Here is a 14,874-nt window from a genome sequence, read left to right as displayed (position 1 = left end):
CTAATATCTTTAGCGATCTCTTTGGATGGTAACGGCCCCTATCGATATACTAATTATGACATTTTCTCGCGAACTCTTTTCTACCCTGCCTGGGTCCGTGGAAAATAATCTAAGACGGTTGTTGTAGAAAATAACTCATTTGTATTCTTTCGACGTCTTTACGACGTCTTTGTATTCTTTCGACTTCATAAGTTTTGACTTAGTACATTTTGGCTATGAAAAGGTCACGGAGTGAACCTTTTTGATCCAGGGCTAGAAGCTCCAACTAGTCACCGGGGAACTTGGTGCTCAGCTCATAGGGCAGCAGCGATTTGTTTTTCAAGTAATGATCTTCAATTACAATTAATAGTCACAGGATTGTTTGCATTTATACGTGTTCTCTTGGCTTGGTAGTGCTTGCTCAATATGCAGCAGTGTGGCATATGGCTATTTTGTATATTTGTATATATGGTTATGTATGGCAATTTTGTATATATGGCAATATGGCTATTTAGTATATATTTCAGTATATTCTTTTCTTGAGAGTATCAACCGTTATCTATGTTTAATTAATACAGTTCATATAGAATCACCTTAAATGCCACAAAAATACCCTACTTTTGACTAAAAAAATTTACTACATGTTTCAATGCACAATGACCATTTTCAGTGAATATACGCTTTACCTCTTTTTAAAATACATTTTTATGTCAGTCCTTGTTAACGAAAAATAGACAATGATAAAAAAGGGAATGCTTTGCAGGTCTAAATCCAGTGTGCCATAAAATGCACATGAATGTTGGAAAATATGTGAACTCAAGAAAGGCAGGGTCTCTTACTAATTCGGACAAACCAAATTATCTAATTGGAATGACGAGAAAAACTGGGAATTCAAGTAGAAAAGGCCCCGAAGAATATCTCACCGGTGAAGAAATGTCGGAGTGGGGTCACAAATTTCAAACAGAAATAGAGCCAAAAAAGCTTGACCGAGTCCCAAGGATGATGTCACTTGGCCACGAAGGTAACGGTTCTTTCTACTGTGATGAATTCCTCTCCTTTTTATGTTATTTTTATTTTAATTTGAAGATATTCTTCGACATATACACTTTATTTTATTTGTTTAGTTTTTAGAAAAAATTTTTTTTATAGTATATTTTGTTTGTTTCGCTTAATTTTCGGTAATTTTGTCAATTACCTGGAGTAAGCGTAGTGAAGTGATCTCTGCTTGGCAATACGGTTCGGTCCCAGCTGCAGGAGAGCGGCCTACCACCTGTTCCTGTAAGACCCGTTTCTGTTAGAAGAGCTGGTTACTACCCGTTTCTGTAAAAAAGTTCCTGAAATGTTGACAATTTTTCGCACCATATTCGCACCGTTTCGCACATTAATGGCCCTGAAGGCTTTATCCACATCCTTTCTAAATAATATTTTTTGTTTCAATTCCTAGTAAATATAATGAAAACAGAAATTTTGATTGCTTAACGGAGGCAAAAGTGAGGTCCAAAGTTAAAATATAATACGTATATATAGCATATATATTTATATATAACCCACAAACAATGAAAAAAATTCACTACACAGAGAAAAACAAATTAAGAACTATACCAATATCAAACAGCATCAAACAAGTAGATGAGACAGTGATGAGGCCCACCCTCAAGGACGCTTCATAAATAAGTTACTGTTGATGGTGGTGCAGAGTACACATAACACCAGTTGCACCAAACAGAACAATTAATTTTCTGTTCCTGTAAGAATGTAGAAAATAAAGAAGAAACTTGTGGAATAATAAATAAGAATCATGTTCAGATCACTTTCTCGAAGCAAAGAGTTCACTTTTAAAGCAATAAAGACTAATTTTGTTTTAGTGAGTGGAATAGATTCAGCTTTTGTATTTGGATTAAAATTTGCATTAAAAAAGTATATAATCGTATTAGTTAATAAAAGAAATTATTTTTTGAACCATGTATATAAATTTAGTTTAATATTTTGACTTAGTTATGCATGTCCCATGCTCTTCAAAATTAAATCATAATAAAACAAAATTAAAAATTAAATCATAATTAAATTAAAAATAATTAAATTAAAATTAAATCAAAATTCAAAATTAAATCATAATAAAACAGTACCTTAGAATACACTAGGTTTCTAATGGACAAATAAATGGACAAAAATAATGGACAAACTAAAATAAATTATACAAAAATAATTATAATTATTATTATAATAATTAAATTATATTTATAGTTATTATATTAAATTATAATATAATTATTATTATAATATAATAATTATATAATTATAATAATTAAATCATTTATACAAAAATAAATGGGACAAATAATGGACAAACAAAATAAAAAAATGCAGTAGAAATCATTCCTATCCCTTCTCTCCTAGCCTTCTAATATAAGTTCTGGCTCTATCTAACTTTAAATCGAAAGGTATTAGGCTACAATGTTATTTGAACAATAACAGAAACGATAAACTGACTCGTGTTTTGTTGACAAAATATATTAAATGTGCATATTATAATAATTTAAGACTGATAATTTTTTCCAAGCCTTGGGAAGTTTTCATAACTAAGCCTTGAAATACGAATAAATTTTTACAGACAATCTGCCCCACACCAGTGTATACCTCAGACAGGTAGGTCTATTTATAGAAACTCGTTGGACGCAAGAATATCCGCACATGATTTTCAATTGACTTATTTTTGTTATTACTTATAAAGCGTTCGAGGATCATTATTCTTTATTCCTGTATTTTAGTCTGAACTTGTGATAAAAATGCAATCATGAAAATTGCTATTTTAAGCATGAATGAACATGAGAACATCAAAAGGTATTATTGTTGACGTTGTAATAGAACTTAAAAGCATTGTTTTTTTCTTCTATTGCATGTAATCACACAATTTTAAAGGCCAAACGAAGCTTGTTTTCAACTTGGTTTGCTCAACATGCAAAGCAATAATCTACAAGACTGACGGACTGAATATAAGTAGAATATACTGATTATGCGAATGCTGTTGTCACGGTGGAAAAGATTTCCGGGTAAAAACAACTCCCAATTTGCTTCAAACCGTTCTCAAGAATTTTGGCGTGACATTCTCACTGTCTTCAGGGCTGGTCTTCGCCGACTATTTTCTGTAGAAATGGTAGACCTATAAATGTACATATGTATTTAGTATTTTCAATCTAGCCAATGACATTACCCCACATAATTTAGAGCCAGTATCTGAAAACTAATATTCTATTGGCTGGCAAGAACAACGGGTAAACAAAGTGAGGAATTTAAAGAGAGATAAGTAATAGTTAATGATTATTTATAGCTGTTAATTATAGCCAACAGCCATTATCTGCGAAGAATAAAAACAATGAATGAAAATTAAAACCTTATTTCATATGAATGTTTTATTTTGGTTTATTTATATCTTTCGGGTCTTTCTGAAATGTATTTGGTTATTATTTTATAGTTTTTATTTAATTTTTATTCTTAGCTGATTTCGGTCGCTGGATTATAATAATCATTTATGAATCATCTAATGATTCATTATAGAATTCGCCTTTGAATCCTTTAGAATTCATCCTTGTCGTTATTTCTAGCCAGATCAAAATATAATTTTATAGTCATTATTCTTAGGTAACACATAATTTGTATTTTCACAATACCGAGATAAAATAAGTAAAATAGTTTAATTTTCATTTACTAGCGGAAAAAATTCCGCTAGTAATTTTTTTTTAAACACAAAAGAATTAGTTCAAACACTATTATAATCAGTGTCAAATTACATGTGAATATTTTCATGGTTGCTGGCTTCTTTGACAGCCTTTAATGCCTTTGTGTGAGCATTCACGAACGTGGATTCTTTCGACCTAAAAATGGCTGTGTTCAACCAATAAGGACGGATTTTACTCCAGTACATGTTTTTTTATATGTCAGTCCGTGCTGACAAAAAATAACAGTCTGTGTCATTTTTTTTCGTTTTGTTTTGATCCGTGTAAATTATCATATTTTGTACACATTTTTTACAATAGCGTTTCTGCTAATAAGAAAGAGAGATTGCACATGTTGAAAGAGTAAAAGTAACTATGTAATAAAATAGCTTAGGAGGGAGGGGGGAGGAGGTTTCATTATATACTGAAGAAAATAAAATTTAATTTTTAGTTAAATATATGTCAAGGGAAAATCTGAATATGAGTCAACAAAACGTTCCATTATATATAAAATAAGATATAATTGCATTCCCGATAACCTGTATACCCGAACTAAAGTTAATGTAAAAAAATACAGCATAATTCACAGCAAATTAAAAAAATAAATTAAAATATAAGGGATGTTACTTGTCACAAGAGGAATTACCGTATGTTACATCATATAAGATAAAGTCAATGAGTCAAAGTAGAAGCTTCTTATAAAACCAGTAGTAGAATGAAGGGGGAGGGGAATGTTTCTAATTGGAGCCAATTAGAAGACACTTTTTGAGAAGAGGGGTAAAACTTCTGTTACATTTGAGTTATAGTTGAAACTTACTCCAGTCTATGGAGAGGACGTTTAGAGAGGATTCTTAATTTTTTTTTGTACTCCTATATTCTAGTCTTTTACTCTCTACTGTTCTAGTCTTTTTTTCTTCTACTCTCTGCTACTTTTTCTCGTTCTTTTAGTGTTCTTCTTCTACTCCATTTTTCGTTTCTTTTCTTTACTCTTTATTCTATTATTTTACTCTTCTCATCTACTCTCTTTTCTTCTAAGGGGGGGGGGCTCTCATTGGAGTCAATAGGAAGAAAATTTTTGAAAAGAGGGAGTTAAACTTTTGATATTTTCGAGTTACAGTCGAAACTTACTTCAGTCTATGGAGAGGACATTTAAAGAGCATTCTTACTATTTTCTTTTGCTCTTCTACTCTACTCTTTTACTCTTCTCTTCCACTCTCTTCTGCTTCTTCTCTTTCTTTTACTATTCTACTTCTACTCCAACTTTCTTTTCTTCACTTTTCTGCTCTTCTTTATTTTGTTCTACGAAAACAAGGAAATATGTTTTACTCTTGAACGCTTCTCTTGGAAGTATTTTTAGTGTCCCAAGTTTTACAATTGCCTTACCCCCAAATATGGAGCCCCTCTTCTGTGTGAAGATTTTCATTTCTAAATTTCTTGATCAATTAATGATATGGTAGTTTTCCTCCATTTTCTTCTGTTTTCAATTGAATTTCCAGTTTTCAATTGCAATGTCAATTCTAATTGACTAATCTAACAATCAATTCCATTTACGAAAAATTAAGCAAAGAGAATAATGGTTTTAATTTCGACAAAGCAGCGAACAAAAATAAAATATAAAAACAAAACGACACTTTAACTAAAAAAATAAAGATTTTCCGAATGTTTCGGCCCGACTTTCGGGAGCCTCTCTCAACGAAAAAAAAAATATGCAAACGACGAAAAAAAAGAAGAAAAAAAGTGCTTAAAAAAAAAAAGACATAACACACACACACAAAAACCACGACAACTAAACACACGAAAAAAAAAACAATAAATAAGTAAGAAACAACTCACATTATAAACAAAACTCCCAGCACTGATGGTAATAACTTAAGACAAAACCAAAGCAAGTTTTTATAATGAAGCCATGGGTCTCTCTCCTCTGCAACAATCGGTGTATAAATGGGAATCTGTTAAAAGTGAAAATTATATTTTCTCGAACAAAACAAAAGAAGGTTACCAAACCCCAGGTCCACCACCCTTAAAGAAGTCTTACAGGCTGATGAACATATTTGTAAATTATAAATTGAATGGATTTTTTTATTTCATAACTTAGCTGCAGGCCGTTGACTTCTGACTGCATTGACCTTACTTTGACTTTCGTCTGGAAGGTTATCACTTGTTTCAGGACAATTTTTTAAATCACTACTCATTGAAGTTATTACCTGGTCTTTAATTAAACTATTATGAATTGAATTTATCTTAAATTCCCCTTCATCTCTATTAATACTAATATCCCCATAGCTAATCTTTTTAATTTCTATAATTTCCCTGAAACTTTGTAAAGTCATACAGACATATATCAACAATTTTTGTCTGATCAAATAAAATATTGTGATGGGGAAAACTATACACGTGTTCTGCTATACCAGATTCAAATGTTTCAGGTTTTTTTTTTATTATGTCTTAGCGAGCAAGCCTGAAACTTTTGTATCTGCAATAGCGGAACACGTATATAATTTGTATTTCAATTTGCAATTCATAAATTTGTTCATTAACCTGTAAGACTTCTTTAGGGGTGGTGGACCCAGGGCTTGGTAATCTTCTTTTGTTTTGTTGAAGTAAATATAATTTTCACTTTTATTTGATTCCCATTTATGCACCGATTGTTGCAGAGGAGAGAGACCATGGCTTCATTATAAAAACTTGCTTTGGTTTTGTCTTAAGTTTTTACTATCAGTGCTGGGAGTTTTGTTTATAATGTGAGTTGTTTCTTACTTATTTATTTTTTTTCGTGTGTTTAGTTGTCCTTTTTTTTTTGTGTGTCTTATGTTTTTTTTAACAAAGAAACCTTTTTTTCTTTTTTTGTCGTTTATGTTTTTTTTCCGGTGAGATAGGCTCCCGAACGTGGGCCCGAAACATTCGGATTATTTTACCTTTTCAGTTAAAGTTTCGTTTTCTTTTTATATTTTTTTTTTCGCTGCTTTGTCGAAATTGAAACCGTTTTTCTCTTTGCTTAATTTTTCGTAAATGGAAAATCAGTATGGTCTAAGAAATTATTTAATCAGTCAATTAGAATTGACATTGCAATTGAAAACTGGAAATTCAATGGAAAACAGACGCAAATGGAGGAAAACTACCATATCATTAATTATTCAGCAAATTTGGAAATAAAATCAACATATAGAAGAGGGGCTCCATATTTGGGGTAAGGCAATTGTAAAACTTCGGACACTACAAATATCTCCAAGAGAAGCGTTCGAGAGTAAAACATATTTCCTTGTTTTTGTAGAGTAAAATAAAGAAGAGTATATATCGGTATACACCGATCGGTATACCAATAATCGGTACACAGCGATTGTTGCAGAGGAGAGAGACCCATGGCTTCATTATAAAAATTAGCTTTGGTTTTTTCTTAAGTTATTACGATCAGTGCTGGGAGTTTTGTTTATAATGTGAGTTGTTTATTAGTTATTTTTTTTCGTTTGTTTAGCTATCGTGTTTTTTTTCTATTTTTTTTTGTTTTTTTTTGTGTTATGTTTTTAAAAAAAGAGTTTTTTTTTCTTTTTTCTGTCGTTTGTATTTTTGTTCCATTGAGAAAGGCTCCCGGCCGTGGGGCGAAATATACGGAATATTTTTATTTTTTAGTTAAAGTGTAGTTTTGTTTTTATATTTTATTTTTTGTTCACTGCTTTGTCGAAATTAAAACCCGTTTTTCTCTTTGCTTAATGTTTTGTTAATTGACAGACTTTTTAGTATATTGGTTTGTTTTCACAGAAAAATGCCAAAGAAATGCCAACAAGCATTCTTTCACATAGACTGAATGAATGTTTTGTGAAATGAATGAAATTAATGTTGAATGTTTTATGAATGAATGTTTTCTTAATTTTTAATGTTAATGTTTAAATGATAATAGAATATAAAATAATAATGCTATAAATGAATGTTTTATAAAAAACGTTTATGAATGTTTTATGAACTGGATTGAGGGCTTTTGTATTTAGCTGGGACTCTTCTGAAACGAACTGAAGCGTTTCCTTACTTAAAATACGGCCCTTGAATCACGGTAGCCTTATTTCCCCATAGCTGCTTCACTTAATTTATTCCTGTTTTCTTATTTCAGATGAAGGACCAAAAAGGAACAATATTATAAAATTATCAGACTATTATCCCTGGCAAAAAGAGTTCCAGAAGACCTTTGAAGTGGAACACTCTATAACAACAAGAAACATGGTATCAATTTTCCAGTTAGCTGGTGTAATGAATGACAACAAAGATGTTGTTGACTACGCTGCTGAGATGAACCTATATTTCAACCCAGATGATGTAATTGAAGAAACAGGTAATTCATTGGTTAAATTTTCAAACGTCATTTATGGTTGTAATCACGATTATTACATCATTCACCATCTTGTATACAAAGATGCAGCTTTTTGTCAAAAAGCTTGATTTTAGTTTAAATACTATGCTTGTTGAATTATAAAATAGAGTAGGTGTAATAAATCATAGGCAGCGCAATAGCGCTGCCTAATTAAAGAGCGATGTGGGCACAACGTTTTATTTTTCTTTTCTTTTAGACCGGGGGATTTCATATCAAAGGAGCTGTGGTAGATACTTTTAAAAGGACTCATTTGATTGGAAATTGGAAGGTCCCGTGCCCTTTGTCATAGTTGAAAGTGATTGGAGGGCAACTAACACCCCTTCCACGCCCATCATTTCCCCAAACACATCCAATCAAAATTCTGAGATAGTCATTTTTTTCAACGTAGTTGAAAGTTCCAGAAATTATTTCTTTGTGGACGAAAGTCCCCCCCCACCAGAGCCCTTAAGGCAAGTTATAAGTTATGCCCTCGGAGCATATAAGGTTGGACTTATTGGATTGCTAACCAGAAGTTTTAGTACGCATTTTGAGATTCAGAGTAATGGGAGGGTGGACACCTCCCTTCCCGCACCTCGTATTTTCTCTAAATACATCTGATAGAAATTTTGAGATGGTTATTTGTTGTCGTAGAAACTTCAAAAAAGGCTCATTTGATTGAAAATTAAAAGGGCTTGTGCTCTTTTTCATTGTCGAAAGCGATTGGAGGGCAAATAACCCCCCCCCCTCTCACACCCACTATTTCCCTAAACACTTCCTATCAAATTTTGAGATATCCATTTTGTTCAACTTATTTGAAAGGTCCCAAAATCATATCTTTGAGGATGGACTCCCCCCCCCCCCTACCTAGAGCCCTAAGGGCAAGGGTTGTAAGTTATGCCTTGGGGGCATGTAAGGTATATATAGAAAGAGTGATCGTATAAACTTTTGAGGGGGCTCATTGGACTGGTAATCAGAAGTCTTAGTGCCTTTTTAATATTCAGAGGCTGGATAAACCCCCTCCCCCCGACACCTCGTATTTTCCTGAAATGCATCCGATAGAAATTTTGAGATGGCTATTTTTTCTCGTAGAAACTTCAAAAAAGGCTCATTTTGTTGGAAATTGACATGGCTATTTTTAATAGTCGAAAGTGATTATAGGGCACCCCCCCCCCTCCAACGTCAACTATTTTTCCAAACACATCTATTCAAAATTTTGACATAACTATTTTGTTCAACGTAAATGAAAGGTCCGAAAATTATATCCTTGAGGATGACCCCCCCCCCCCACAGAGCCGTCAGGGCAAGGGTTCTCGAAATGCATCTGATATAAATTTTGAGGTGGTTAGTTCTTGTCGTAGATACTCCGAAAATGGCTCATTCAATTGGAAATTGAAAGGACTAGTGTCCTCTTTAATTGTCCAAAGTGATTAGAGGGCAACTAACCCCCTCCCACGCCCACCTTTTTCTCAAACACATCCAATCAAAATTTTGAGATAGCCATTTTGTTCAACATTATTGAAAGCTAAAAAAAAATATGTCATTGAGGATGACAACCCCTCACACCCTTCAGGGCAAGGGTTTTAAGTTATGCCCTGGGGACATATAAGGTATATATAGAAAGCGTGATTTTATAAACTTTGGAGGAGGCTCATTGGATTGCGTTATAGTGCCCTGTTTAAGGTCCAGAGTTATCGGAGGGTGGATACCCCCCCCCCAAACTTTTATCGGAGGGTGGATACCCCCCCCCCCCCCCAAACTTCGTATTGTCCCGAAATGTATCTGATATAAATTTTGAGATGGCCATTCGCTGTTGTAGAAACCTCGAAAAGAGCTCATTCGATTAGAAATTGAAAGGGCTAGTACCCTTTTTAACAGTCGAAAGTGATTGGAGGGCAACTAACCCCTCCTATGTCCATCATTTCCCCAAACACATCTAATCAAACTTTTGAGATGGCCAGTTTGTTCAACGTAATTGAAAGGTCCGGAAAATTATGTCTTTAAGAATGACAACCCCCCCCCCCCCCCACAGCCCTCAGTGCAAGGGTTATAAGTTATGTCCTGGGGGCCTATAAGGTATATATTGAAAGGGTGATCGTATAAAATGGGGAGGGGGCTAATTGGATTTTTGATCAGAAGTTTTAGTGCCGTTTTTAAGATTGAGATTGATTAGAGGGGGACATCCCCCCACACCAGGTACTTTCCTGAAATACGTGTGATAGGAATTTTGAGATGGCCATTTGTTGTCGTAAAAACTTTGAAGAGAGCTCTTTCGAATGTAAATTGAAAAGGCTAGGACCTTTTTTAATAGTCTAAAGTGTTTGAAGGGCAAATAAGACCCCTCTTACACCCGCAGGGTGATCGTATAAACTTTGGAGGGGGGCTCATTGGACTGGTAATCAGAATTTCTAGTGTCCTTTATAAGATTGAGAGTGATCAAAGGGTGGGTACCTCCCCCACTCCCACATACACACACAGATCCTCGTATTTTCACATTCACGATCGTATTTCCAAGGGTTGTAAGTTATGCGCTGGATGCATACAAGGTTTATATATAAAGGATGATCGTTTAAACTTCGATGGGGGCTCTTTGGATTTTTAATCAGAAGTTATAGTATCCTTTTCAATATTGAGGGTGATCGAACGGCGGATAACCCCCCAAACCTCGTATTTCCCCGAAATGTACCGGATAGAGATTTTGAGATGGCCATTTGTTGTTGTAGAAACTTCGAAAAAGGCTCATTCGATTGGAAATCTAAAGGGCTAGTGCTATTTTTATTAGTGAAAGTAATTAGAGGGTAACCACCCCCTCCCCTCTCCTTCGCCCATCAAATCCACAACACATTCAATTCAAAATTTTGAGACAGCTATTTTGTTCTGCATAGTTGAAAGGTCTGGAAATTATGTCTTTGACACCCCCCATACCTTCTCAAGACTAGAATAGAATTTGCACTTAGCTGGAAAAAAATGGCTGTGAACTGTCAGTCTAGTAGGCACGTGTCTGATATATATTCCTTTAATTTTTAATAATTTTTATTTATTAAAGTTAAAATATTTCAAACGTATTTTGTCGGTTAATATTGTAGGATGAAAAAATTAGAATGGCTTTTGAGTCTTCAACGGGAAAGTGAATGCACAACAGATATTTTTGCTTAAAAAATATAAGACAAGATAAGTTTGTTTTAAAATAAGATTAGAAACTGATAATTATATTTTATAGCTATTATAGCTATAAAGCTATTATATTGATACATTTATATTTTTCGATGTGCTATATTACTGATATTTTGAGATAGCCGTTGACATTTGCTTTTATGGAAGGTGTGATTGTTTGAACTTTAGAGGAAGCTCATTTGACTGGAAATGTATGGTTCTAGTTCCTTTTTAAGAGTCAAAACTGATATAGGGCTATTAGCTCCCCCTCCTTCCTGACAACCTGATTTCCCCAAATTTATCCAATCAAAGTTGTGAGATAGCTATTTTGTTCACAATAGTCCAAAGAGCATATAACAATGGCTTCGAGGTAGACACAACCTTCCAGAGCCCAGGTGCAAGGTCTTTAAATCATGCCCTGGGCATGTAAGGTCCTTATGGAACGAATGGGTGTATAAACTTCGGATCGGATTGGGCTCGTTCCATTGAAAGTTGGAAGATCTAGTGCCCTGTTTAAGAGTAAAAAGTGAAAGGAGGACAGTCAGTCTGCCCCCACATTCTTATGTGGATTATTAGGGGATTGACATCCCCAGAACACATCTAATCAAAATTTTAAGACAACTATTTTGTTCAGTATTATTGAAATGTCCTCCCCACAGTCCTCAGGCCAACGCCTTTAAATTTGGCTATTTGTTCATAACTTGCATATAGTTCATGTTACTGAAAAAGGTATTCCTGTTTGGAGTTCATTTTCCAAAAAGAGGAAGAGAAAACAGGCGAGCCTTTCAGAAAATGTTGAGAAGAGTGCCGAACTAAATCAAAACATGTTATGTGTTTACAGATTGTCAAAAGGGCATAACTGAAGAATGACTAGGTATATCAATTTGGAACTTTCAGGAACAAATAAGGGACCTGATCAAAAGGGGAATATATGTATGGTACCACTGCTACTTCAATTATTACTAGTCCCCGGCGTCGAACCTATAAGAGAAGGCTGACGTGATCAACGTTGACCGATCAAAATTTTGAGATAGCCATTTTTTTTAACGTAATTGTAAATATGTATTTGAGGATGAACCCCCTCCCCAGCCCTCTGGGAAAGGTAATCCCCTGGTGGCATATAAGGTATGTATAGAAAGTGTGATCGTATAAACTTCGGGGGGGGGGGGGGCTTTTGGATTGGTAATCAGAAGTTATAGTTCCCTTTTTAAGATTCAGAGGGTGATTCCCCCCCCCCCCCCCTCTAAACCTTATTTCCCCGTAATGCATCTCATAGAAATTTTGAGATGGCAATTTGTTGTCGTAGAAACTTCGAAAAAGGCTTTTTCAATTGGAAATTGAAGGGCTAGCGCCCCTTTTCATCAATCAAAAGTGCTGCAACAAGCCCCCCCCCCCCACACCCATCAATTTCCAAAACACACTTAATCAAAAGTTTGAGATAGCCATTTTGTTCGTTGTAGTTGAAAGGTCAGGGAATTATGTTTTTGACAGCCCCCATACCTTGTCAATACTAGAACATGATTTGTACTTTACTGAAAAAATGGCCGTGGATTTTCAGTTTAGTATACATATACTAATATCCATTCCTTAAAGTTTTGATTATTTTTAATGCGTTTAAGTAAAAAAAGTTAAAATATTTCAAACGCATTTTGTTTATTTAAATATACAATAAATTACCGAGTCAAACTCAAAACAAGCAAAAATTAACATGAGTAGGGCTGACAACCCCCATGCCTTCTCAAGACCAGAAGATAATTTGCACATTACTGAAAAAAATAATATTTTAAATGTTTTCACTTTGTGAAAGACAAAACGAAAAGAAATTACAATAAATGGCCGAGTAAAACTCAAAATGAGCAAAAATTAACATGAGTTGGGCTTATAACCCCTTCGCCTTCTCAAGACCAGAACACAATTTGCGCTTTACTGAGAAAAAAAATGTTTGAAATGTTTTCACCTTTCTTATTTTCATAAATGAAAAACTATCAAAACCGTAACGAAGGCATGTCAGTATGTGTCAGTTTAACTAGCTCGACTAACACAATTGATTGGGAGGATCTTTTACTTCCAGCCTTCAGGACCAGAACGGTATTCTGTCTCCTTTTGCCTCTTTTCATAAAAACGTTTGTTAATTTGGACAGCCATAATCAGCTCCGTAGTCACATCATTTTCATTACTTATCGGGCCTTCGATTGCTGTTGTGTTTAAAAAGTTGCTGTAAACATTACAGAGTTGCCTGATGTATGTTGATTTTTTTATCGTCGTAAATTGTCTGGCCAAAAAGCAACTGAAATCGTCAAAATTGTCAAATAAATTTCGGCAATGAGCAAATTTCGTTCCTCTGTGCACGTCTGTATGAACCTTGGTTAATATAAAGTAAGGGTAGTTGTAGTGTTTTTTTTTTTTTTTGATTGTTTTGGGTATCCAGCAGACTAATTGCATTTCAAACAGTAGGCTGTACGAAAAGTATGGTGCAATCCCGCTTCCTTGAGCGATAATGAGAGAAAGGTTGGGATAGCTAGGGTACGATCTGTGGATAAAGAATGACAGATCACCGATTGTCCTTTCCGACCAACCGGAAAGGCTAAATGGAAAGATGGTCATCCACTGTTTGGGTGGGAGGATGTTGTGAAGGAAAATTTAAGGAAAATGGGTATTTCCTAGAAGGGGGTAAAAAGAGAGGTTTTGCATATATTAAGATGAAGGAGGAGGGTGTGTAGCTGTGTTGGCTTCAGGCGGCTTGGTGCTGTGGTTAGTTTGTGTAGTAGTAGTAGTAGTTTTGCACAATGCAGGAAACCAACGGTTTTTTGGGTAAAACTAAAATTCTTAAATTTATTCATTGGCTTAACAAATACAACGTAGAGACAATAGGGAAAATTTCAAGACAGTGGAAATTATTTCTGTAGATATTTCGGCCCTATGTCCAAGGGCCGTCTTCAGCACAATACAAGAATAAGAGAGAAACTATATATATATATAAAAGAACTTACATCAAATTGTGAGGATTAAAAACTGAATAGTTAAAAACACTTTTTAAAACTTTTTTTAAAAATAGCCCTAGCATCCTTACTTCAACGAAGTTCAACCAGGACTGGTGAAAAGAATGAAATGAGAATATAAGCTCATTCAAACTGAAGAGAATAAAATGATTAGATGCAATTTCTTAAAGCTAATCTTGCTTGTTTAGCAGCCTGTCTCAAAGGCCTTTTCGTAGTTGGTTCAGTACTACTGTAAATCGGTTTAGTAAAATATTTTGTTAGATCATTTTTAATTAAATTTGAGTATAAAGAATTTAGTAAGTATTCCCCCAAGTCCCTGTTCAAAGAAATATTATTATTTATTTTGAGACTAATTTCGATTGATTCTCGAACCACCTGTTTTATTCCCAAATCATTACTAATGAGTGAAGAGTTTTCAAAATGTATAATGTGGGACGGATTATTAAATATATGCCCAACCTAAAGCAGAATCAAAGGAGTTGTTGGAACTATTTGAAATTAAGGCCTTGTCTATGTCATTTTTATGCTGTTGTAACCGTTTGTCTAGATTCTGATGGGTCCTGCCGACATAGTATTTTCCGCAATCACATGGTATTTGATCGACCCCTCTTTGGCGAGTAACTGGGGTCTTATCTTTACCCGAATTTAAGAAATTGATGATTTTAAAATTATTAGTAAAAACTACGTACAGATT

The 14,874-nt window shown here is 34.3% G+C and overlaps 2 protein-coding genes across 5 annotated transcripts in view; both read left to right on the top strand.

Annotated features, from left to right (window-relative positions):
• The window catches only part of LOC136032287 (PHD finger protein 14-like), a 352,444-nt gene that overhangs the window by 43,200 nt on the left and 294,370 nt on the right, over positions 1-14,874 (top strand). The window lies entirely within an intron of this gene.
• The window catches only part of LOC136032285 (uncharacterized), a 192,898-nt gene that overhangs the window by 88,130 nt on the left and 89,894 nt on the right, over positions 1-14,874 (top strand). For all 4 annotated transcript variants that reach the window (XM_065712555.1, XM_065712553.1, XM_065712552.1 and 1 more), the window contains exons 13-14: positions 743-1,000; positions 7,795-8,013. In XM_065712555.1, the coding sequence (XP_065568627.1) occupies positions 743-1,000; positions 7,795-8,013 (477 nt within the window). The remainder of the gene's footprint in view (positions 1-742; positions 1,001-7,794; positions 8,014-14,874) is intronic.

Source organism: Artemia franciscana, chromosome 10, assembly GCF_032884065.1.
Source record: "Artemia franciscana chromosome 10, ASM3288406v1, whole genome shotgun sequence".
NCBI lineage: Eukaryota > Metazoa > Arthropoda > Branchiopoda > Anostraca > Artemiidae > Artemia > Artemia franciscana.
Note: the sequence above shows the minus strand (reverse complement) of the source record. Positions and strands in the feature narration are given on the sequence as shown.